Consider the following 27,446-nt stretch of genomic DNA (forward strand, 5'->3'; position numbering starts at 1 on the left):
TTGTTTATTAAAATTTCTGTTGAGATTTTGAATGAAATTGGGTGGAATCTGTAGATCAGTTAGGAGAGATTTGACAAATTAACAATTGGGTCTTACAAATCATGAACATGGTTATTTCTTTCAGTTTATTTACATTTTTAATCTCTCAGCAGTGTTTTTAGCTTTAAGTATACAGATTCTGCACAAGAGTCGTTAGATTGAGATCCAAGTAGTTCAAGTTTTTTAGTGCTGTTGTCAAAAGTGATAGTTTTCCCTATAAATCTTGCACATTTTTAAAAAGTCATAAGTAGTTTATATATTTTCTTCTGATGCGAATAGAATTTACTTTCTAAATAGCTATTGCTAATCTAAAGTAGGAGTGTCTTTCAGATCAGACCACATCTCTCTCCTCCTTAAAAACACTCATTTGATCCTTTACTCATAATGGAATTGTGATTCATATGGAATAAGGGGAGGTTGCTGATCTGGGAGTTCAAAGGCTTCCTTAATTTGGCAACTAACTATTTTTCCAGCTTCATCTCTCACTCTCCTTCCCTCAAAAACTTTGTTTCAGCATTTTATAAAGATTATAAACTATGTTTTTCTTGTGGTTTAGACGCCCTAGAATATTTTTACTGATTGATTAGTTAATAAATTCTAATTTGTTTCAAGTAAGTTCATCAGAGGACAGTAATTCTGGTATAGATTATTTTCTAATTGCTTTTTACCAACCAATATTTGACGATAGATGTGGCAATGGGAGACCTGAGTTGCTTTGTTGTATCACTGGCTGTGGCCATTTCCTTTAATGGTCTCACTTTTTCAGTGTTCAAATGTGGAGTTTTTACTACATTATTTCTAAGGGACTTTGTAATTCTAGAATCCATGGTCGTAATGTTAAGATTAAATTTATAATTTTTAAAGCAAAAACAAACAACCCACTAGAGGGAGCTCTGTTGTTAATATTCACAAACAATTTTATTTGAAAATATATCTTTCACGGAAGAATGAATAACTGTATCTGAACAATTTCTATAAGAATGATAAAGCAGATATCTGTTTACCTATAATTTGCATCTTCTCCTCAGAGGGGATCAATATCCTGACTTCTGTCTTAATCATTCTTTTGCTTCTCTTTCTTGTTTTAACACTTAATGTTTGTGTCCTTAAAAAATATACTGATTTGTTTCTGAAATGTTTTTCTCTGTTTTTAACTTTATGTAAAAGATATCAAAGAGTATATATTCTTTTCTGACTTGTTTATTTCTCATGATTTTTGAGATTCATCTATGTTGATGTATTTAATTATATAGTTCATGGAATTTTCTCATTTGTATTCTATTCAGTTATACCAATATACCACAATCTATCCACTTATTCTCCTGTTAGTGGCAGTTTGGGTTTTTTGGCTGCTATAAACAATGCCGCCATGAACATTTATGGACATGTTTCCTTTTGCACATGTGGATATTTCTTTAGGATGTGCAGAATTACTGATGAGTGGAATTCGGTTAGAAGATATGTTCAACTTTACTAGGTAATGCCAAATTGTTTTCCATGTTGGACATGCTAATTTTTCTTCAGTAGTGGAAAATATTTGATATTGACTGGCTTAAATTTTAACCAATCTGGTAAATGTGAAATGCTGCCTCCTTGTGATGTTATTTTGAATTCTCTTGATTACTGATGAGATTACGTATCTTTTTATATTTTTATTCATCATTCCTGATTCCATATTTGAAAATGCCTGATTCATGTCCTAGGCCTTCTTCTGTAGGATTTCTTTTTTTTATAAATTCTTAAGAGTTTTAAAATAATATATTCTGGTTATTAATCCTTTGTCAATTTTATGGATTGCAAAGATCTCCCATTTTTTCACTTTGTGGTATTTGGTGAACGGAAAAGTTTTAATGTAAGTGAATATCAATTTTTTATGCTGTGTGGTTTTTATATCTTGATTAAATTAAGTCCCTTCATTACTCAGTGTCAGAGATATTTACTTATATTGTGCTTTAAGTTTTATGATTTTGCCCATGATTTTTATTCATAATATGAATTCAAGATTGTTCTGGTTTTGTATTGTTCAGAAAGTCTACCCCAAACTTTAATGGCTTAAAACATTTTATTTTGCAAATGGGTTTTGTGTCAAGAATTTAGGAAGAGTTCATCTGGTAGTTTGCTCCTTAGCCACAAGGCATCAGTTGAGCTAGAAAATTGGCTTCTTTCTCTGTTCATAAACATGGCGCTTTTGTGCTTCTGGGCCCTTCTCTCTTTCTACATGAGGTTTCATCCTCTATGGAACTCCACATGGGTTGTGCTTCTGGTTGCTTGATGGTCTTAGGGTAGTCACTGTCCTTCCATTGTGCTGGCTTCCAAGATGTTGTGCCTCAGACTGAGCATCCTAAGCATAAGTATTTCCGATAGGCAAGGAGAGGAACTCCCAGGCAGCTAAGATCTATGCCTGGAAATGGCAAAGCATCACTTCTGCCATATTCTGTTTGTCAAAGCAATCACAGGGCCCATCACATTCAAAGCGGTAGAGAAATCTGTTGCTGGGGAGTATCGAAGTCATGTTCTAGAAGAGCATATGGGATGGAGATTTTGTTGTGACCATCTTGGAAAATTCAAGCTGGCCACACAACATTTATTTGCAAACTAAATTTACTCCCTCCATCAAGACTCCCCAAATCCATCCCATTTTTGCATCACATTTAGCGATCACTGGCCCGTAACACTTCTAAAATGCAGTCTGCCATTCCTTGATTAGGGCACAGTTATTTCTTGGGAGTGATTCTGTGTGGTTCCTAGCTCTGCCCTCTGGGCTCTTTGCTCTGCATTCTGAGTCATTCTTCTCTTTCCACAAGAACTTATGTATGTTTGCCATGGAAGGGCTTTCTCAGATATGTCCTGCTAAGAAAAACTTGAGATTATTGACTATTCTTTTCATTTTGAACTGTTTCTTTTTTCATCCAAGTGGATGGTGATTTTTTTGAGCACTGTCTTAAAATGTTGTGCCTTTTCTATGAATCTTATTGTGGTTTAGTCCATTAAACAGAAGTCTTACTCATAGATTTTTTTGAGACAGGCTCTTCTTTGCCTTGGGTTGCTTGTAAGTCTGCTGTGGTACAACACCCTTAAGATTCTTACACTGTTAATTTAAGCAACATGGTTTATAAGGCACTGCTTTTAATCTTTCTGAGGTTATAGCAAAAGTCTTACAGCCACACACTTGTAACTACCCTGAGACCATATTTTACTAGAACCATCTTGAATTTGATATTTGCTATTAGGCCATTTTTACTTTGAGAATGTTTTGCTGGGAGAAACTGGGCAAGAGAAATAGTTTTGTTTTGATTCGAATCATGACTTCTTTATATTTCCTCTAAATTCTTGAAAATGGAACAGTTTCTTCTTTAGTTCATCTCTCTCTATCTGTACCTTGTTATCGAGGCTAAAAGAAACCAGTTGGCACTTGTCAACATTCATCCTGGAAAACCCCCTTGCCAGATTCGCCTTTTATATTTTCCATGTTATTGCAGGTGACAGTTTTAACTGAACTTTATGCCACTACATCACAGACATCTTTTCTATAGCCTCCAATAACAACTTCTTTCCTGTTAGTCCAGCCTCCACTAACAAGTCTCCCTGAGGCCCTTCAGGTCTCTATTCACTGCCTGGTCTTGATGCCACGAATTTCTGTTCTGGTTATCTTTTGTTGTGTAAAAAACTATGCCCAAACTTAGTGGCTTAAAACAATCTTTATAATTTTTACATTTTTTTTGGATCAGGAATTTGGATGGGCTTTGTTGGGTATCAGCTGGGGCTGCTGAGGCTAAAGAATCCACCTCCATGATGACTGCTTCATTCCCAGGCCTGGAGCTTAGTGCTCCTTGACCTCAGTTTTTTTTCCACACAGTATCTTATCTTTTAGGGCCTCTTCTTGTTGCATGTTGGTCTCAGGGTAGTTGCACTTCTCACGTGATGGCTGGTTTCTAGGAGGGAGCTTCGCAAGAATGAGTGATGCAAGACTGAGTGTTCCAAGAGACAAGAAGAGAGTTCAGCCCAGTTAAGGGCTAGTGCCCAGCTCTGCCATGCCATCACTTCTGCCATTTTCTGTTTATCTAGGCAATTAGAGAGGACTCACCCAGACTCAAAAGAGTAGAGAAATATGTCCTACCCCTTGGTAGGGTAGTGGCAAGATCACATTGCAGAAGAGCATGTGGATGGGGAAATAATATTGTAAAACATCTGTGTTGCTGTTACAAGGATGCAATTTCATTTTTCCCAAATGGATATCCAGTTGGACCAGAACTCTTATTGAACCATCTATATGTTCTAGACTATCCCTAACAAGCTTTCAAGCCCAAGATGACGTGATTAAAATATTAGAATTAAATTGAATACTTTCAATGCACAAAATAAAAGTAGTCCACTAGAGGGAGCTCTTCTGCATTTCTTCCCTGGCCGGGTTGCCAGACTGCTGTGAAAATACCACATCTGCTATTGATAGCTGCAGATGTTAGGCAAAGACCTCATCTTCTTAGGGTGGAGGAAGAAAGTGACTGTCTGGGATCTTTCCTGTCACAGTTCTCCACATAGAAAATTCATCTTTGGTTTTTGGAAGATACTATAATTGACCCTTGAACAATTATAGGAGGTTGGGTGCTGACATCCTTTCAGTCAAAAGTCTATGTATAACTTTTGACTCTCCCAAAATTTAACTATAGTTATTCCTCATTGTCCATGGGAGATTGATTCCAGGACCCTTGCACATAACAAAATCTGGCGATGCTCAAGTCCTTTATATAAAATAGCACAGGTAAATTCATACAGTTGGCCCTCTGCATTCACAGATCCAAAACTATCTTTCAGTTATGGTTAGTTGAATCCACAGGTGTGAACCCAGGCATATGGGGGCAACTGAAAAAAATTCATGTGTAAGTGGACCCATGGAGTTCAAACTAGTGTTCAAGGATCAACTGTACTTGTTTCTGGGTGTGGAAATTCAAGAAACACAACTTGAATGTAAAAGGAAATGTATAGGTCATCCAATTTAATTCTTTCATTTGACAAGTGATTTAACTGTGATTTAGAGACTCTGTTACTTTCCAAAGGACATACAGTTTGTGAGAAATTCAAGTCTTGAAACTTAGGCCCACACATTTTCACATTAGTTGAGGGAATAAGGAGGGGAGGGTAAGCAGTGGGTATTAGTGGTAGGGCGTGGGGTAGGGATTGTGTTTAATTTTTAAAGGACTGAAAGGAAGGTGGCCTGTGAATTCCCTGTAATTATATGCAGTATTTCATGTGAATGTGAGAGTGTGTGTAGTGACTTTGTGTGTGTGTGCGCGTGTGCATGTGTACATTCATACATGCTATACTTTGGCTAGAAATAGGATTTTTGTTGTGATTATGGGCTTCTAAGAAACAGGGTTGGATTTCTCTAAGCCAGCCTCTACTTACAAACTGGGATAACTTTCACTGGCTTCAGAATTTCATTTAATGTATATTTCGGAATCATTTGGAAGTAACTGCCTTGGTAGCTTAATACCAAAAATTTAAGCTATCTTTCAGTTTATTTATCTTTATCTTGATTTAATGATTTCCAGACCTCATTTTTTTTCTTACTGACCTTTTGAAGTACAGTCATTGAATATTCTTTTCGGAGAAGATGAAACTCAACTTCTCTCCATCAGTCATCTGTTTTTTTTGAGTCTATTTTGACTGTTTTTGAAACATTTTTCATTAGTACTCTTATTATTTGTGATTCTCCTGATTCACCTTGATAAAACTTCCTTTGTAAACTACAGACATTTTAAAATTCTTTACTTCTGCATTTGCATTAGGAATAAGTTCTTTATAAATAATTTGAATTATTTTTCCTGTGGCTATCATAAACAAGATTTTAAGCTTTTATTTTGGCTTAATAAAAAGTCAACATTAAGAACTAGAGTTCTTGCATTGCTTTCTCAGTGTAATGCAGTGCAGTGTATTGTTTTCTAACAAGCTAATAGAAAGAGGTCCTCTGAGAAAAATATGTATTAAATTACCTTTCTTTTCTTTATTGGGTATGGTCTAGACCAACTTAAAGAGAGTTAGATTGTATTTAAGCTTTAGCGTATGAGTCTAGGAGTGATACATCAGAGGGATAGGAAGAGTGAAGGAGTACTGAAAGGCAGAATAAGGATATTGGACACCTTTCTACCTCTTCCAAGATGGATTTCTCGACCAAAGGCAATCTTAGTGTGTTGAGTGTTCTAGGGAAGGAGGATTAATCTTTATTGGAGATAGTTATAAAAATGAATATTAGTTCAAATAATTTGTGTGCTAATATACTCTTCCTCAGCAAATATTATTGAGGACTTATCAATAATTTCTCTTTCCATACCTACCATCTATAAATTTCAGCTAGAGTTATGAGACAGTAAGGATTTCGAGCTGGGTGAAAGAAGTGGCTTACCCAAGAAGTGTCCATTAAGAGCACATTTAATCATGAAAGTCAAATGATAAGAGAACAGATTTTATTTACTTAAATGCCACATGTTTGATTCCTGTTTTTCCTCATAAATGTTATTTGATGGGCATGATGAATGAATATGTTTAAAAAATCATATATTGTTAGGTACAATTAGCTATGCATAATGATTTGATTAAGTATGAATTCATTTATTATCTGAAGTTTGCTTTGTATAAATTCTCAGGGATGTAAGAAGTGGGGACTATTGTTAAAATATGTCTTCTACTGACTGTAATTTTCTTCTTGGTTTTAGATTTCCTTCTTCTTCACCCCTGAAACCATATCCAAAGAGGCCCCCATACCGAAAGGATGTTATTAAATTTCCAGAATGGAATGACCCCCCACCAGGCATGTCACAAGAGAACATCCCAGTGAGGCCAGTTGTGATGGTGAGTGCCGTTACTAAAAGACTGAGGGCTAGCAGCAGGGAGAAATAAGTAGTAGTCTGTGAACACCAGGCTTAGTCTAGTTCTTTCTGTCAGTTCCTTATGAACAATCATCTGAAAGTACTTCAAGACAATGTCTTACCTGTCAACAGCTGGGAGGGCAGGAACAAAGAAAGACTGGCTTTTGAATTATTTCACTCTTGCCTATTGGTATTTTGACTGAATATGTGGTAGCTGTTTTCATGTGTTTCAAGCAGTTTTCTGTTAAAATTCCCTTATAATCTCCTTTTCCTTTCCATTTTATAATTTGCTCTGTTTCTTGTTTGTCTCCTCCTCCTAAACTTTGTTATAATTATTACCAATTGAGAATGAGAAGGTTTGGGCATGGAGTATTATGGACTGAGCCCTACAATAAAATATGAACAAAGGTGGATTCTGCTAGTCTTGGGAAACCCATGCTTGTTGTAGGATAAACTTCTTTTTGGGATTCATACTTTTTCCTTAAAATATCCTCAGTAGAGGACTATCAAGATTGAAATAATGCTAAATAATAAAATACAGATAAAAACTCTTTTATGGCAGTTTTTAATAATTGTACTAACACTAATATTGTAAGTTAATTTAGTTTCATAGGACTAGATGTCCAATTCGGACTTTTATTTGAAAAGATTTGGTAAAACATTTTTAGGCAATGTAATTAAAAATAAAAAATTTCATCTGAAGAGGCTGTATTATATCTCAGTTTGGAGAGAATAGTTAAGCAGCTTAGGCTTTATCAAAGATAATTCAAGAAAATGAATGGCACTGGGACAGAAATGGGGACTCCACAAGAGCTTGCAGATTTGTTAGGGACAATGATGAATTTGGTTTTAAATGTGTTTGATGATAAAGTTGGGTTGTATAAAACGGAAGTGTCTGATAGGCAGATAGAGATAAATGCTCTGGAACTTAGAGGAGAGGTCACGTTTGGAAGTCAGCAAAGATTTTTGTTTCCTGTGTGCCATGCATTGTGCTAGGCTCTGCGGATACAGTAATATGTGACACAGTTTTTGGTCTAAAAAGGCTCATCGTCTGGTGTAGCATACGGTACAAAAATCGATTATTAGAAAACAAAGTGGGACTACTCTGATGAAAGAATGAGCACAAAAGGTGTCGAGGCCTATTTAATTCATTACTAATGAGGAGTACTTAATTAAGGTTTAGTGATAGTTTCTCTCCTAGAGAAAATTAAAATATAAGTTCTATAAGATAAGGTGCACTTTTTTTGCACATTTGTATTTAGACACTTAATATAACCTCATCAGTAGAGCAGTTATTCAACAGTCATTTTTTTATTATTATTATAAGTTTACCCAGTGTTGTTTATATAAAAAAGATAAAATCCCATATTAAATTAATGTATATTTATTTTATCGATATAATAACTTCCTTTTTCTATTTTTCTTAGTTCTGGGAAGTTGTAATATTCCTGGTATTACCATTGGGAAAACCAACTGCTCATTCACACACTTTAACGCACTGATGACAATGACTTTCATCTTCCATTTTCAGTTTTAAAATATTTTTGGGACTCCTGAAGTGGTATATCAGTGTCTTGATTCATCAACCATTACCCCCACCCTCCCTAAGGTCTATCATTTTCCTGGTCCTTTGTATCTACATTTCTTTTGACAATTTTTCTCATACTTCTTCCTTAAATGAAGTGGTAGAGGTTTGAAAGCTCCCTGCTTGTTATAATTCCACTAAAGCCCAGACTGCTGCTTCTCGAGGATTATCCAAAGAAAGAATGGCAGAGCAGGATCTGTTTCCTCAGTTTGGCCTTGGTTTAGGTTTTAGACAGATGATGTTAATAGTAAAGAAACAGCTTATCCTTCTTAAAGAACTTGAACTTATCATTTACTTCTTTCTTACTTTCCCTCTTTCTTTCTCTGCCTCCACTGTGCTTGTTGGCTTTTATTTTTCTTTTGTCCCAACTTCTCCTTGCTTACCCATTACGTCAAATAAATGAAATATGTAAAATTATTTCCTGTGTTTGCTGTGGAAAGTGAGACTGTGGGCTCTGGGGCCAGACTGCTGGGTTTGAATGTTGGCTCCTCCGTTTACTAGCTATCTGAGCTTGTTTCTCTGTTTCACTGTTTGTGTCTCACTTTTGTTTTCGGTGGAACCGGGATGATAATTCTCCTCTAGGGTAAGGCTGCTGTGAGAATCAAGAGAGTTCATATCTATAAAATGTTTAGAATATGCCTGGCACACAGGTACTTGGTAACTTAACTACTATTTCTGTTATATATTTAATAGAATTGTCTATAGGCAGAGACAGGTGAAAAAAAAATTACCCATAATATCATCCAGAGAGAATTAACATTAACATTTTTCTTGTGTATCCTGTCTCCCATGCATATTTTTAACACCAAAATGAGACCATGCTGAGCTTTTTTGTAACCCGTGTTCTTCACTTAGAACACTGTTATGCCCACTTTGCGTGTTATTCAACATTCAATATTATTTTAATAGCTGGACCATATCTAATATAAAAGTAATATATTTTATTTATTAGAAGTAGATTTGCTAGGCCAGTGCAACAACTTATATGCCTGCCTTGAAAAATAAACACCTAAGTTAGATCTTTTGAAAAAATTCACAAACTCATGTGACCTTCGGCTTCTTTTGTAATTCAACAGTTCTCCAGAAATCAAACCAAAAACCAAATCAAAACACAACTTTCCAACTCTTCTTTTTCAAAATAATAAGATTTTTTTTTATAATGATGCTTTTGCAAAAAAAAAAACTACAGAAACTCTTCGTAAATGATTTCTTACGTGTTACCTTTAAAAGTTCAAAGTGTGTCTGTGTGATTACCAAAAGGAAGTTTTGAGACTATGTCTAGTAGCCTAAATGTGGGAAGGGAGATACTAAGAATGTGGATCTGGTAAAGCTGCGTGACTTTGAGCAAGTTATTTCATCTCTCTGGCATTAGTTTTTCTCCTTGCCATTTCCAGCTGTTCTGTGGAGCTCTTGTTTTACTTGCCTCCTGCAGAAGCCTATGATCCGAGTGCTGCTATCCAACATTGTACTTATTTGGTCTTTGCTTACAGAAAATAGAGAATTCTTGAATATAATATAATTTTATCTTAAACGATCATTCAATCTGGACAGGGTGTGAATTTGTGTAGATATTCCTTGACTTAATTTTGAATTAGTAAAATTTTATTTCATCGCTACTTCACTGATTAGTTGAAGCTCCCACAGGAAAAAAAATAGCCAGTTAATGTCATGCTTATTGTCATAGCTCCTTTGCAGTTCTTGAATATTCATTTATAATATGACTTGATCTTTAAGAGTTATGCTTTATTTCTCTGCAGTCCACGCAGAAACATTAGTTTATATTTCTTATTTAATATCAAATTACAATAACTAAATAAAAGAAATTTTTTCTTTGTAAGGTACATAAATGTCTAACCACTGTGCTGTCCCACCAGAAAATAATACACTGTTGAATGTCACCTGTAACTGAAAAAAATGAAAATAAATAAACTAAAATAAAAATAAATATCTGTTAAACCAATAAATGCTGGAATTATGGGGGGAAACATTTCTATAGAACTGTACCGCTGTCTACTGAAATATTTATTGTCTCTCCTCTCCCTCCCCCGCCCTGCCTCACCACCACCCCGTTAGAATTCTGAGATGTGGTTCAAGCGTCACAGTATTGCTATTGGAGAGGTGCCGGCTTGCCGTCTCGTCTGCCGCAGAGAACTGACAGAGGCCAATGTGGAAGAGATATGGAAGTCTATGACATTATCATAGTATGTGCATTTGATATTGGTGAAATCTTTCAGTGGTTTATTTTCTAATTTGCTTCTCCCCTATTCTCTACATATTTAATTTTTCTGAAATTATGTATAAAAATCTTGACTTCCATCACATTATTTGCAGTTATGCTGCTTATCAAATATGATTGAACTGAATTCTGGGAATTTTCTGTTGTCATATTATGGCCAAGAATAAAAATTTGAAAGTTCTTAACTTTCTATTTACACCAAAATCTTAAGCTTAATGAAACACATAACGGGAAAATTTAGTCTTTTAGGTATTTGTTGTATGACAGGTAATTAAAGTTAATGATATAGCAAGTTATTTTCCCACAAATATGTACTATTAGCAATTTCTCATTATTGGATAAGCCAATTTTTGTGTCTGTGATATCTTTACTCATAAAATCATTTTTCTTGATATTCAGTGTGTTACATTATTAACTTAGTGAAGTGATATGATAATTGCAAAAGGATATCTTTAGGTTTGTTCTGTCATTCTTAAGATCTAGCTTTTTTGCCCCACAAAAAGATTGGGTAAAATGTATGAAAAAAATGCATTTTAAAGATCGATCTTTTAGTGTGCCGGGCTTTTGGGTAAGTAATGATCTTTAAAAAATTAATCTAATTAATTTAATTATTATTTGTCTTTTAGTTTACAGAAAATCCTTGGCTTAGATTCCTTAGAAGAAGTTTTAGATGTTAAACTTGTCAACTCCAAGTTCATCATCCATAATGTATACAGTGTGAGCAAGCAGGGAGTCGTTATCCTTGATGACAAGTCAAGTAAGTGCATAAAAATCCCTTGGTTTCTAGTTGACTCAATATGTTGGCTATACAGTTCTATCGCCTTCTACTTAACTCTTTTCTAGCTCCTAAATAAATTTGCTCTCTCATTACATATAGCATTTTCTCAGTTCCTAATACCTCTTAACTAATTGTCTAGATTAAAGAAATGTCATAGAAAGATAAATATTCTGGAGTGAAAACCTCAGCACAATCCATCCAGAGGCTAGTTCAGTGTTAGCCACACTGGACCTGAAGTGGTCCTATATTATCTCTGGAAAAAATCCTAAAAAATGAGTGAGTTTAAGACCTAATGGAGAGCTTGAGTCACTTTTTAGGTGAGTCCTGTGGCATGATTGACTTTAAGTTCTCATGGACCTTTTTATTATGATATCTCTGTGTCAGGTTTTCTGGGATGCTCTTGGTTTATGTCATTTTTTAATTTTTAATAAAAGTAGCTCTTTAAATGTTGAAGGTGCTTTAATTTTTTTATACCCTTTCTTCCAAGCTAGTTTACAAATCAGAAAGAAAAGCATTTACCAGCCACCTATCTTGGTTTTTAATTTGTGAAAATACAGTCAACATACCTGTAGGTGGGTCAGAGTCCTCAAATGTTATATAACTTCTTTCCCCTGGATAAGGGATGGGTTAGAATTGAAGGGGCTCTTTGATTGCTTCTTCCTTTCTTCATACCCTTGATTTGGGAAATTAGCTGAAACCAGATGACCTTTGGATGTGGGAATTTGGCATGGTACTTTTGGATTCTTATAATTTATTACTAGATTTTGTACTGAAGGCTCCTGGGCAGCAAACAGAGGTACCAGAAGGAGCCTGGGCAGTGGGGAGAGAGGAAGAGGTTTCTCCAGGCCCTATTTCCTGGCAGGAGTAGAATGTGTCATTGAAATTTGAAATGTTTCACTTTTATAGCCCCTGAATCAGGAGTGGAGGACATCAGGACTTCATAAGTTTTCTGGTTCATATCAACATATAAAATTAACTTACATTAATTGAGGGGGGTGTTGCCTTTGTAATACAATAAAAATTCTTCCGCATCTCTGAGTACAGCAAACATTATACTTTTAGCTACCAGTTAGGTGACCAAACATCTTTTATCTTATTAAGTAAATTTTTCGGGAAGAAGAGAGCACTTCATAAGAGTCAGCTTTATTAGGTCTCAGAATTCAACAAGAGTCTTTGCAGTTTTATTGAAAGCGGAGATGAGTAAGTGGAAGCACGAGTGCTGGCCCGTCTCATCCTGTGTCTGTGGCAGGGCCAGGAAAGAAGGAGACTCTACCGAAGGGCTCGGCTAGACTTCTTGTAGCAATGTTAACCATTATTGTTGTAAAGCTATCTTAGTACAACTAGCTTATATTAACATGTCAATAGAACTTTGTTGCCTTAAAACATTTTGAAAAGTGAAATATGTAAAATGATTCTCATATTGGACATTAGACATACAGAATTTACCTTTTATTTTTATTTTTTATTTTTTGGTATTTGGTGAACTGGTTTCACAAATGCATTCGATGACTAATATTTTTGCTATTTCTGTTTTTCTTTGTCTTCTGTAATTCTTAGGGTAATAGATTTGTTTGTTTGTTTGTTTTAGAACAGACTATCAAATTTCTTCTTTCCACTAAAGCTTTAAAAAGTGCATCTTGCCCTTAGAGAATTTTGCAGTCATGATTTATACAAGTACATATTGTAATACTACCGCTAAGAAAAATTTTTCATCTTTTAAATATTTTGACATATAAATAGGTGATTTGTGATTAGCAGATATGTTTTATATTACTTTGATGAAAACTACATTCTTATGATACCAACTATATATATAATTCCTTGAGTTATATACAGTTGAATAAAATATGTTTTTATTTTTACTTTTCTGCAGAAGAACTTCCTCATTGGGTGCTGTCAGCAATGAAGTGTTTGGCAAATTGTAAGTACTAATTATCATCCAATTTCATGAAATTAACTGAAATAATTGTTCTGATTTAGAAAATATTTTCACTTAATGGCCCGAACATTGATTTGACACATGTGAGACTGGCAGTTAATTGTTTTGGGATTACTGTACTTTTAGTGATAAATTTGTGACTTAGTGAAAGGACTGAGTTATAGAACGTTTTTAAAAGAATTTTGTGCTTCCATTTTCTAGTGCATATAATCACACTGTAGATAAAGTCCATGCTACTTCTTTTGACTGCTTCATTAGAGGAAAGAAAAATTAGTAATATTGAATGTAACATTGTTAATAGTGCGTATATAGGCTTTTATTTCTAAAACCTATAATTTTATTTCTAAAACATATATTCTTAAGTATGTCCTATATTTACATCATCAGTTTGCTCAGCTGATTCTGTCTGCTACTGGATTTTTATAGGGCAGTAGTTTAAGTGGGAGAGAAATGTTTTAGAAGACTAATCTAACTGATATTCAGGATGGTTTGGAAGAAGGACCTACATGCAGAGAAACAAAAAAGACTTAGTAATTTGGATTTAAGGTGAAGGGGCTTGGACCGGAGTGGTCCCTCTAAGATTTTTTCTTAGGCAGTTGAAACCCATCTGATAGGCATATGATATCCACTTTATTGGATGTCATAGGCACTGTGAAGGGATCAGTTTTTATAGTATCTCACTTAACACTACCATTTTTCTGGGGATTTTCAAAAGGCTTGACCCAAAAAAGAATTCTAATGGCTAATGGCTTACCTCAAACAAGTGACTTTAATGAGAAGAATTGTAGTTATTTAGACTAACTGATAATGGTGATATTCGGTCTGCAGGGCCTTTTGAAGTCTCACAGATCACCTCAGGTAGTTTCTTCCCTTTTGGGTGAGACTAGTATGTACAGAGATAGGTGTATAAATTCTTGAATTAGTAGATTCTGAATTATTTACTTGACTGAAATTAGGTTTTTTTTTTTTTTTTTTCTAAATTGTAGAACGAAACGAAAATGACTGTTCAGCTTACTGTGGATGATGTTAGTGGTAATATATAGGAAAAAATTATATATTATAATTCTGAATATGAATAGCAATATTGGTTTGTGTGAAGCCCAGAGTTCTCTGTGTTTAACTATTAAAAATTTCATTGGTTTTTTGATTAATATTTTGGAAACTCTGAGATGTACAGTGCTGTGGTTTTAGCTTAGGGAGTGTTTTTTATTCTTGCTTAATCGTTTAAAGTCAGTTAAATTTAAATTATGTCTTTGGCCAGAGTTGGCAGTGACAAGATAGAAGGTATAAATAGCAAATTAAATTACCCATTTCTGAATTCCTGGAAAACCAAGGATTTGGGAGTAGATCAGCTGGAAGCGAACAGAGGAAGTCATTATAACACATCTAGGCTATACTACATTGTAAAGTATATATTAAGATGTAGTTATGATATTGAATTTTTAGGGATGATCAAAATGTGTCATTGAAGAGTATAGTTTTCCCTCAACTAAGATGTATATGTAAAGCCACCAGATTTCTGTAAAAAAGGTAGAATAATTGGAATTACTCATTAGTGGAGAGGAAAGCAGTGAGGAGCCACTTAGTTGTGTCTTCCACATGTATGAGGTGGAGGTATATTAGGTAGAAATTCTTGGCGACAGAGACGTGTCTCACATGTAACAAGTGTGCATTGCTTTACATATGGTTGGCATGTCTATTAAAATGCTTGTTTATGTGTCAAAGGAAAAAGATAGCCAAAGGGCAAGGACAGCTTTTTGAATAGCTTTATAAAATTATTAACTTTTCCAAATTCTCATTGGCCCCCCAAATGACTTTGAGTCTGTCAAAGTCCTGCCCTCTTCCTTATCCTTGTTTTTAATGAGTCTAGATTCCCATTATAGTCATCTAATAGGGAGCATCTGATTATGTGGCATTTTGAAGGCCTGCTCCTCCTTTTCTGTAAATCTATAGCTCCCATCTTTCCTTTAAGTCCACCTGTATTCATTACAGCCCATGTGCACATAGGTCTAGTACTTCATTGTTAGCTAGCCTCATGGTTAGCCATAGAATGAAGGACTGATGCTTAAGCCATACAAAGCCAGGTTAACTATGATTTTTTTCTTCTTTGTGCATGTAGTTTGCAAAAGTTCAATCAAAAATAGATACAAACAATTCTTTTTTCCAAAATCTATCAGTAATAACATTTGTAAAAAACTAGATTAAAAAAAATATTTTGAAGTTCAAGATGACTAAGAAATTAAATTGCTTAGAAATATGGCCTCTTATAGAGCTTTCTGTGCACTGGCATTTTTAGGGAAAGTTTTTTTTTTCATATTTTTAACAAGAATGATGAAATGTTCACAAAGGGATACAACTGCTTAGAATGAACTACATACTTATCCTGGGAGGGAGTAATTCAAGGCAATGTGTATTTCTTGCTGAGACATATCAAACTAATTACAGTATTTCAATTGACTGAGTTTGCGATATTTCAGAGGAAGAAACGAGCAAAAATGGTGGCTATTTTGCTGCTAGATTAATGCGGCACCTCACATATAGATCTTTCAAAATTTTTATTATTTTAGTTAATCAAATTAAGTTATTTTATAAGAAGTGTACAGTATATTAAAAGGTAAGAAGAGTTTTAAAGAGACCAACAAGAAGCTGTATTTATAGTGTCCCAGTGGCCTTGAAATGTGAAGGCCCAGAATGCTTAATTGTCTCTTTTTGGTTTGATCCTTTCTCTTTTGTGACAACGATTCTGTAGGACAAATTTCCATTCGGTTTTTACAGGCTTCATTTTCGTTCTCCTGAGAGTAGAGATCTGTTTGCGTACAGTTGTTTAGTCATGTTTTCTGCTGGCCCAGACTTGGCCAGAGCTGTCATACTCCTTTTTTCTGTGCTGTGATAGAAATAGAGAAGGCTGGGTAAGCTGTTCTTCATGGGATTTCTATGGTCTCTGTATGGATTGTTGGGGAGCATTTGCTGACAGCTCTGTGGAGAGCTAAGCATTTCTTGTTCCTCTTTGGTCCCAGATACAAGTGGGTCTTTGCCTTGCTGCTGGCATAGGATATGGCTGGGGCTGGGTTTTTCTAAGCTTCTTAAAGTTACTCCAACTTTGCAGTATGACTCTGTTTGATATACTATCCTTTGATGGTTGGATAGGGATCAATATGAGAGTTTTATAATTAGAATAAAATATAAGATACGGTGTAAAATTTTTTTTTTCAAAATACCTTTAAGAAAAAGTATGAATTCTTATTAGTCTGAAGTAGTTTAGAGGTAGAAATTGATTGCTTCACTCAGCTCGGACTCTAGAATTCTACATATATAATGAAATGTTTTAAAATTGCTTTATAACTTGCCTATTATACATGTGAGCTAATTGTTATTTTCAACTGTATTAAGTCTAGGAAAATATTAAATATTTCAAAGAAAATTATCATTGTTTACATTTAATAAAAATGCCTTTCTAAAGGGTTGGGTTTCAACAAGTGGGTGTCTTTTAAAATGGAAGTAAGCCAGTGATTTTTCTCATTGTTTTATAATAGATTTTAACTTAGACATAATCCATATTTGTTTAAGCAAAATATGTCATGCGAATTTGCTTAATATCAATTTTTTTCCTTGAAAACTTTTTTTCTACCTTGAATATCTGTATATAACACACATATGCACAGAGACTAATACTTAGAGGTGGTTGTCTCGTTAATGTGTCTCTTTCTAGCTCTTTCTCATTTTTTTTACAGGGCCTAATTGTTCTGATTTGAAGCAGCCTATGTACTCAGGATTTGAAAAAGATGTCTTTAAAACTATAGCAGATTACTATGGTCACTTGAAAGAGCCCCTGCTCACATTTCACCTTTTTGACGCCTTTGTCAGTGTATTAGGTAAGTTGCAATAGAATGAGCATATAATCGCATTATTGACGTTGAATCATTTCATTTTCACCATCTTGAGACTTCCATTAGCCAAACTTCCATAGCATTTTTGAAATAACAACTGATAGAGTGCTTGCCTAGTTGGTGTCCTGCTCTATGAAGGAGGAAAATGGTTAAGCTCTAGTATGAAACTCAAAGCAAGGAACAATAGTTTTTATTTCTTAAGAGAGAATAATACATTGTAAATGATTTTTTGTATAAAAATTATGAATTCATCGCTAAAGAAGAATGTAAACTTGACGTTTACTGTTCATGAGTAAATCTACTGTGTTGGACATGACTCCATGAACAGTCAAGTATGAGAGATGCATTTTCTTTTAGAAATCTTTTTATAGAAGGGATAGGTTTTTGTAGCACTATTTGTTATTTGTGACATGTAAAATATAGTATAGTAGCTTTATCATTCTCTAAAACTTATTGCTATTCTTCACATAGATTTATACTTCAAAATTTATACTGGCAAAGAAACACGATAAAAAGGAAAAAATCCAGCATAATTGCTATACGTCTTTTTCATATTGTCCCTCTTGAGAAGTCAGATTTTCCTCTTCCTGTTGTAATGTTGAATAAGTATTATTGTTTTCTTGTCAAAAGGTTTGCTTTAATGACAAAATCATTGTGTAGGTATCATATTGTGTTATTTAAAAATTTTAGGAATTATCATACTCTTGTATTTGAATATTGTAGGAGTTAGCTGTCTTCTCCTTTTCTTCTCTTCTCCTTTCAATCTTACTTTACTCTTGGAAAGTATGAATGCTGCCATTTTGTTATTTTATCCCAACAAAATAAAATATCAACACTATGTGAATAATTTACATGTTATTACAGCACAGTACTTTAAAATATAAGACTTTGTAAGTTTTCTGATAATAAGAAACAAAATGCGACATTTATAAGTCATGTACATAAGAGTGAGTTTGTTTTCAGAGAGACCATACTGGGAACAAATGAAGGGATTAGGCCTATTACTAGATTTTGAGGCCATCGAGTCTGCTTGGTATTTTGTTTTCAACGGAAGAGGACTGGGGGCTATGTACTTGTGACATCATGCCTAATAATGAAGACTTCCTGTTATTTAATATATGTATAGACTGAGTAGATTCTCATTTAGCCACTTACTGACATAATGCTATTGGGAAAAGAAAAATTTTAAAGACTGGATTAAAAGTCACTTCTTAGATTTTCTTCTTTTCCATTTTCAAAATGTCCTATTATAAAATTTTCTGATTTGGAAACAAAAGAACTTGAAGCTTTTGAAAATGAATTCAAATTTGAATCAGTTGTATTTATGATGTTACTGGTCTAAACTACCACAATCATTCATTTTGAACTCAGCTAGGAATTAAAGCTGATTATTTCCAAATTGATGTCAGAGTTGGTCACCTTCTAAAATATTATCTGTAGAGGGTTTAGGTTAGAGAGGATAGGTAGAATGAAGGATAGGGAGAATGGAGAAGGATAGGTAGAATGCACTTAGGTATCAACAAGAATAGGTTATTGTGTTTAGGAGATCACAATTTAGTAATCTTTCCTGATCCAGTCCTCCTTAAATGATTATATTTCAGACACTCTGCATTGAAGACCATATCTTTACATATTGAAAGAAGAAAGTTCTAAATTATGGAAGACCATAATTTGTTTATATGATTAACAAAGATTATCTAATATAGCAATCCTGTTAAAGCCTGTGGGAGAAGATGTCGTGTCTAGAAACTACATTATCTACAAACCAGATGTGTAGGTTGTATCTCAGTAGGGTTAACTCGTTTCTTAAATCATTTGACTTCAGTTTGATTGAAATAGGATGCCATTAAATAAAAACATTTTAAAGTAGGTAATCAGTCTATTTTGTGTAGAAGCTAAAAATCCTACAGCATTTTTAACGGAAATTTTTTCAGTTTAGTTAATGAAGTTCTTTGAGATCTATTCTTTTGCTTCTAGCATGAAATCATGCTAGCTCGATGCCAAAGCTGTTAACCTGCAAGCAGTTAGTCATCATTGATACAATGAAATAAGACATCTAAGAGTTCTCAAAGGAAAAAAAAAAAGACATCTTTGAAGATGTAAAATTTATTCTTTACTTAAAATTTAAAGCAAATGATTTAATTTATTTCAACACTCTGGCCTAACTGTACAGAGTAATTAATCTTCATTTCTAAAATGGCAGTTCCTTGTATTAAGATCAGAGTTCGTCTGACTCTTGAATGCGGTGAATGAGATAGTATAGCATCCTTTATTCACACTCCACACACACCCTAGAATCTGTGTAGCTTGCAATGATTTGGCATATTGAGGAAAGGGTTAGGTAGATAGGAAGCACAATAGGTCATGGGAGCAGGGAAGAGTGATTTATAAAATTGGGCGATTTGTAGGGTGTATAATGTTAAAATCTAAGATCCTACTCTGGTGATCTGTGGCCTAGATCTGGCTTATAAATACATCTGGTTTGACCTGTGTGTTTTTATTGTGTCATTTTTTTTTTTTTTAGTATATGTATATGTGTTGCTGAAGCAAGCATGTGACCTGTGTGTTTTTAAAAGAAATTTAATTGCCAAACTCTGAAAAACAGGAAATTCATATAATAATTTATGATTTGGGCTTCTTTAGAAAAACTGGAAGATCTGACAGTTTTGGGCTTAAATTTTCAGTGGCACAGAATGCTGCAGCTGTGTAGCGAATGTTTCCACTAGGAACAAGTGTTTCAGGAACATGAACTTCAATTTGCCAAGTTTCCAGTGCTCCCCATTGCTTCTCAGAAGCACAGTTCACATGACCCCCTTAGCTCAATTATTTCATTTGTTTGCTCCTATAAGCGTTGAGCTTGCAACTCCTGGTTTATTTGCTAGTGGACTGGAAGACTGAGATGGAAGCTTTTTGCTGTTCCATTCCGAATGTTGGTTTAGAAAATGCCATTGAAATTCACTAGACCGATTGTACACTGGATCATCTTGCTCAATAGGCTGAGATCTCCTCTTGTGTTTTTGAACGTAGAAGCATCCATAAGGTTAGGTTTTCTATTCTTTGGTTCTTTTGTATAGTTACTTGTGGGAGATCCTTTGGAGATGTGCACCATCTTTGCCTTGCTACTACCTCTCTGCCTATATGTTCTTCATATTATCATGGGGTCTGTATCCCATGATAATTCTTAAGGGAAAACAGTTCTTTTTTCCAGAGAGTTCCTAGTTCGTGCACTTGACTAGACAGAGAGCTGTTGCTCATGTTAGTCCAAGGTCTTGTTGGTGGCGCTCTCTGCTCTCAGGGCCCAGGGCATGCTTGTTGCTGGGGCTTTTGAAGACGCAGATGGGCCAAGGTAAGGATGTTGAATCACTTCCAAATATAGTGACTATTATTATGTCAAGATTGTTGGAATAAAGTAGTATTAGGTACTCCTCAAAGATGGGAATTTAGGGAGATGCCTAGCTATATCTAAATACATAAGCTATTTGTAAGTATACTGGTAATCACTAGAATAATTAATAAAACTTTTGGGAAAAAATTTAAAAACCTTTCTCATACCACTCAACAGAATAAATTCCAGCTGGGTTAGAAAATTAAATGTAAAAGAATGGAAATCTAAAATATAGTTGATAGTTATCTGATTTAGGGGTGGGTGAAGGACTTTCTAAGCATAAAAGCAAAAGAAGTCATAAAAATGCTGAAGCATTGGGACTCTTCATGTGGGGAGAGCATCATCTTGTGCGTGAATGAATCTATAAGTACTTTCAATTCACTTGCTTTTCCTTAAAAGCCTCTAGAGGAATAGTCCCTCTTGCTGTGTCTTTCTTTGGGCAGAAATTCTTGCCAATTGACGTGTAGTCTGAATTCTTTCAGCTAGTGTAAGCCTTTTCCTCTTTATACCTCTTCTCAGTGAAAATGAAACTGATACATACATATATATATATTTTATTCCGTTGGTTGTTCGAAAACTGCAGTGAACTCTTAAGTCTCTTGTTCTCTGGCTGGATGTGGTCCCAGTGGCCTTTCTGGGAACTCTAGGCCCTCTCAAAAGTTCGTATTTCACTTCTTTTTTTGAAGTTCTCATAAGGAATAGCTTGTTGTTAACATTGAGCTTGTTAGTGAAATGATCAGGTCTACTTTGCAGAAATGAAAATTTGTATTCCTCATGATTCAAAAATAGATATTTGATGTAACCATTGGACCATGGGAGGAAGGACAACAAAAAACGGTCGTCATGGCCGAGTGTCACCTAACCTCTAATAACAGAACATTATAAATTTCCATTGAATTTGATTTTATTTATTTCTATCATAAGGAACAATTGGGTTTCTTTGAGGATTAAATTATTTATTCACTCACTGTTCCTTAATCCAGCTCACTGATTGAAAAAACTCACAGATAAATTGCTTAAGTTATTTGGTGGATTGTTTATTATCTTTTCATTTTTTTACTCTTATTTCACCAATGGAAACATAATCAAACTCAGGTAACTTGGTTTGTAACCCTACCTTTCTGGGCCCCAGATTTTTCGTTAGTAGGTGATAGTAATGCCTGTCATACTTACAGATATGGAAACATGAAACCTAAAGCAATGGGTAACACTTATTTTCCTACTAAGTATCTTTTTTTTGTTGTTCTGAAAACTACAAAAATTGGAACCATGCATAAATTAAGATAGAGTAATTATATGTTGCCATCAAGTTATTTCTTCTCTTAATTGATAGGAAGATTTTTTTTTTTTATGTGAAACTACTTGTAGATTTTACAAGCTATAATCAGCATAAGCACTATTACGTCATCCTGAAAAGCAAGCAGCAAGTTACCACTGGGCCTACAAAAGGCCATTTTCATTTTCTGAAGAAAAGTTAAGATTCAGTTTTTTTATGATGATATCGAGATTGTAGAAATGATGAAAGATGAAAAAGTTATTCTTTTAGCTTCCGTTTAGCAAAATGAAATGAATCCAAATAGTAAAATAGTTACAACATTAAAACTCTTTGGCTATAAAATGAGAATAGAATGCTAAGGTCCTTCAGAATTTCTTAAAATAGAGCCTAAAGAAACCATTAAGCTGTTTAAAATCAGTACTACTTTATGATCTTGAAGAACCCGAAAGTACTTACTGAAGGTGTCTCTTGAGATCGACTGTGGATTTTAAAGCTAAGTTTTCTCATAATCATTTTTTCCTGAATCCTGTAGTGTCCTTTTGTCAGTAAGCTTTTATTGAAGGGGGGAAGAAAAAGATTAGGTGATGGTCAGCAATGAGAAGTTAAGAAACAAAAATAGCTCAGATTAAACTATTTTTGAGAAATCTAAGTATTCCTCTATGATTTGAACTGAGAAAAGTAATGCATAGCACTCTAAAATTTAAAGGCAGAAGTAAAAGTGAGCTCTACTTTGACATTTGAACAGATTGAAAAATAACATCTTTGGGACTGGATGCCAAGAAGGCCTTAAATATTATAGATACATCAACCCTCTTCCTTTTCCCCATAGATCTTCTCTTTTATTCCATCTATACCACTTCATGAATCACCCATGTGCTGAGTATTTTCAGTTCTTACCTTTATCCTAGATCTGTCTCTTGAACTCAAGACCAGAGTATCTGTCTGACTTCTGGCAGTTTGTTTCTGGATGTTTGTTGTACAAGAGCCTCAGTTCAAATGTAGTAGTCTCTAACCCATTGTTTCAGAGACAGTATGTTGGATGTGAATTCTATGTAGTAGAAAAGCATTAAAAAAAATAAAGACATAGAATACTGTATAAAATATCAGAGTACATTGTATAATAGTAAAAGTAGGTATTTTTATAAACTTATTTTTGTTTTAAATGCCTATGAATATGTAAATGTATTGTGATATAAAATATATTTCTTAATTTTAATTGTTGTGAAAAATTTTTGAAAAAAGCAGTTCTAAATTTCATCTATACCTATCTACCTAGTAAAGTGATTGGGAAGATTTAATGAATGTGAAGACCTCTCGGAAAGTATAATATTGCTTAAATATTACTAGTAATAATAGTTAATTGTGAGAGATGCTTATATTACACGTGGTTTGTTGTTTATATTTAGATTAAAAATGCCTTTTACCTATGGCTTGTATTGTATAGAGTTTTATTCAGTTTTTCATTCCTGTGTGTTGCGGAATTGTCATTTTAAAGTGGGTTGAGAGTTTCTTCAGATGTAAATTACATTCTGTTTTAACTTTATGAGAGGAAAACTAGCAGTAGTTATCACCTGGCTTTCACTTTGAATTCATAAGAAATGGTTTTGAGTGCCTTCCTTAGTATAAAAGAGCTAATAATTTCAGGGTTAGATATGTGCAGAAATTCTCTGTTCTTTTCAATGTTTTTAATCCTTTCCCCAAGGTGAATGTAGAATGGTATTTTATTTGACTATTTGTTTATTAAATGTTTGTTAAACTCTTTGAACCATCATTTCTACTTCTAGGAATTTATCCTTAGGAAATAATTGACCACATGGAAAATGTAGATTATACAGCATGAGATTTAGGAGTGTGTGCCTTACACTATGTGGGCTCAAATCTCACTCTGCCACTAACTAGCTGTGTGGCCAAACAGCTTAATTTCTTTAAGCCTCACTATTATCATCATTGTAAATTTGTTTCATTATAAATGTTAGCTGCTATTATTAGTTATAATTTTTAAAGAAGGAAAAATAAGCTCCAAAACCACTATCACACTTATTTTTTTTTTTCCTGCTGTACTGAGAGATCTACTCAAGTTCTGAGATATTTTGTGAAATTCACGAGCTCTTGCATGTAGTTGCACAATTTGCTTCTGTCAAGACTAATAGCATGGGAATGCTTCACATCATTACTTTCTGCAAACATAGCTTCTATTTTATTTTTCATGTGGTCTGTTTTTATTTGGTATGTATAACGAAGTGATAAAGTAGGGCACAGCTAAATGTCTTTATGACCAAATTTCGTTTTCTGTCTGTAGCATCTGTGTTTCTAAAATGAAAGAAATTCTAGGGTTTTGACTTTTTATTCTATTGCCTCTTTAAACATTCAAAAACATTTAAACACAATGCAATATATATACACATGCCTTACTTTTAAATTGTACATCTGAAACTTACTAGATTTTGTTAACCAATGTCACCATAATAAAAAAAATAAAAATAAAAAAATAAATAAAAAAAATAAAGTCCAATTTATCTAAACATCTTAAAAAAACCAAAAACATTAAAAATTTTTTATAATATATTTCCCTTCCAGTTTTCTAAATTTTCTACCAATTAATATTTTTGTGATTTCAAATTATAGCCTTTTCATGGTTGAGAAATGCTTTCAATTTTTATCTGCTTTATACTCCAGGTTTAATCTCCTTTAAAATATTTATTTAATGGCACTAGCACTTTGAGGTTTTTTTTTCAGGTTCCTGGAGATTTTGCCAAAAGATTACTTCAACATGATACAGTGATGATAGGTGGCCGATAGATGAACTTCTAAAACAGAATCCAAAATTAAAATGATTTTTATCTAGGATACATATAATAGCCAAGAAAAGCATGTCTATGAGTGTTAATATGTGTAGAGAGCGTGGTATTAATTAGAGAGTGTAACCATTTAATTGATAATTAATAATTGCTGACCATTCAGTATTAGCACCAAATAAAAACCAAGTATTTATGTAAAGGAGGCTGATAATTGCTGTTGTTTCAGAAAGCGATCCTCCTATTGGTAGGATAATAAATAAAGAATGCAGCTGTATATAAGGTAGAATAGCACATAGATTTGAATAACAGCTGAATTCCTAGATCAAGTGTTAACTATTTGGGGCTTTGGTTTCCTTGGCTGTGAAAAGGGATGATATTTCCTTCTTTGGAGGACAGTCAAAATAATTAAATGTGTACAAATAAAATTGCTTAATATGTGGTAACTGAGGCCTAGATGGCATTCAGTACTGTTACTCAGTTTTCCAAGATAGAAGAGCAGGATTTTAAAAATCTTATTTGATTCACAAGCAGACAAAATCGTGATATTTCTGGTCTTCTCAGTCTTTTTCTTTACTCTAAAGACATTAATTTAGAGCCTATAGACTTCTAGGCACCAGAGCAGGAATGGAAAGATACATGCTTGGCAGAATTAAGATTTGAAATATATAAAACCTTCCTGTATTAATTCCATGTTTAACTTTAATAAACATACAGATATTCTCTTAAACATTATGACTATAAAGGCATTGCTCTAAATTTAGACTCATTTTACTACATAGGTAGTATCTTCACCATACCCCTTTGAGATTGGTACTACTTTTATATTTCCATTTGTAGAAGACGAAATTTCCACAGACGTGAAACAGAAGTTTAGTATTTTCTCTAAAGTCATTTGGTCCTCTACTGTCTTACCATGCCAATGGGCTGCATTGTGTCCCTTCCAAAATTCATATGTTGAAGTTACTTTAGAATGAGGCTATTTCTATTAGGACCTTTAAAGAGACATAATTAAGGTAAAATGAGGTCATATGGGTAACCTTAATCTAATTTGGTTGTCTTTATAAGAAGAGGAGATTAGAGCACAGATGACACACAGAATGAGGGACGACCATGTGAGGTCAGAGCAAGAAGGAGGCCATCCGCTAGCTAAGGAGAGAGGTCTCTAGAGAAACCAACTCTGCTGACACTGTGATCTCAGACCTCTAGCCTCCAGAACTGTGAGAGAATAAGTTCCTGTTGTTTAACACATAGTCTGTGATATTTTGTTATGGCAGCCCTACCAAAATTATATAAGGCAGTTATACAGAGAAAGAGCTTTAAAAATCTGCATAGGGATTTTCTTGAATCTATTGCTGAATAAATACTAAGCTGTACATCTCTAGGATAATATTCCTCAAAGCTGGGCAAATCAAAACCACAATGAGATACCACTTAATACCCACTAGTATCACTATAATAAAAAATACAGATAACAAGTGTTAGAATATGGAAAATGTTGCTGGTGAGAATGTAAAACGGCATAGTCATTTTGTAAATTTTTGGCAGTTCCTAAAAAGTTTAACATGGAGTTACCATGTGATTCAGTAATTCCACTCTTAGGTGTACACCCAAGATAATTGAAAACATATGTCCACCCAACAACTTGTACTTGAATGTTCATAGCAGCCTTACTCAGAATAGCTAGAAAGTAGAAACAACTGAACTGTCCATCAAGTGATGAATGAATAAAATGTATATCCATACAATGGAATATTATTCAGCCATAAAAAAGGAGTGAAATACTGTTATATACTACAACATAGGTGAATCTTGAAGATATTATTCTAAGTGAAAGAAGCCAAACACAAAAGGTTACATATTGTATGACTTCACTTATATGAAATGTTCGTAACAAGCAGATATACAGAGACAGAGATCAGTGGTTTCCAAGGGCTGGGAAAGGAGACTATGGGGAGTAACTGCTAATAGGTATGGGGATTTCTTTTTGAAGTGACAAAAATGCTCTGGAATTAAATAGTGGTGTGAGGCTAAATTAATGACCCTACTAAAAACCACTGAATTTTACACTTAAAAAAAGGTAGTCTTGTTTAAAAAAGAAGAAAAAAGGACCACTGGACTTTAGGAGTTAAAAAAATACAGTATTGCAAATGGATTGGATGGGATCAGGGTCAGATTAGACACTGCAGAAGAAAAGATCAAGGAACTCGAATACATAGCAATAAAAGCTAGCCTGAAGAAAGCACAGAGAGAAAGGAGACTGGTGAGTGGGCACCAAACTGAACAGCTTTAATGTTATATAGGATGATGTCAAGCAGTCTACCATGCATAGTTGGAATTCCTGATGGAGGATTCTCGAACTGGCTCAAGTATCCTGTTGCCACATACCCATCATTCTCAGAGCACTTACTGACACTACAGGGTCATCTCGTACTTTCTTGTCCTGGAGCCAGCCATTTCTATAAAAATTCCTGGTTCCTTTTAGTAAAGAATGATATTTAGAAGCCAAGATCTAGTGCTAGATGTGCTTATGTTATTGGAGGTATATTGTTCATAGAAAGAAAACAACATTCTTAAATAGCATTTAAAGTTAACTGTGTGATTTGATTTCCAGATTTTCACCAAAAATATTTGAGAGGAGGATGGTGTTGAATTGTCAAAAC

At 34.2% G+C, this 27,446-nt stretch overlaps 1 protein-coding gene across 3 annotated transcripts in view; it reads left to right on the top strand.

Annotated features, from left to right (window-relative positions):
* The window catches only part of DEPDC1B (DEP domain containing 1B), a 49,968-nt gene that overhangs the window by 8,822 nt on the left and 13,700 nt on the right, over nt 1-27,446 (top strand). For all 3 annotated transcript variants that reach the window (XM_016137058.2, XM_016137060.2, XM_016137059.2), the window contains exons 3-7: nt 6,750-6,885; nt 10,561-10,688; nt 11,350-11,480; nt 13,375-13,422; nt 17,172-17,312. In XM_016137058.2, the coding sequence (XP_015992544.2) occupies nt 6,750-6,885; nt 10,561-10,688; nt 11,350-11,480; nt 13,375-13,422; nt 17,172-17,312 (584 nt within the window). The remainder of the gene's footprint in view (nt 1-6,749; nt 6,886-10,560; nt 10,689-11,349; nt 11,481-13,374; nt 13,423-17,171; nt 17,313-27,446) is intronic.

This window comes from Rousettus aegyptiacus, unplaced genomic scaffold (assembly GCF_014176215.1).
Source record: "Rousettus aegyptiacus isolate mRouAeg1 unplaced genomic scaffold, mRouAeg1.p scaffold_m13_p_8, whole genome shotgun sequence".
Taxonomy (NCBI): Eukaryota; Metazoa; Chordata; class Mammalia; order Chiroptera; family Pteropodidae; genus Rousettus; species Rousettus aegyptiacus.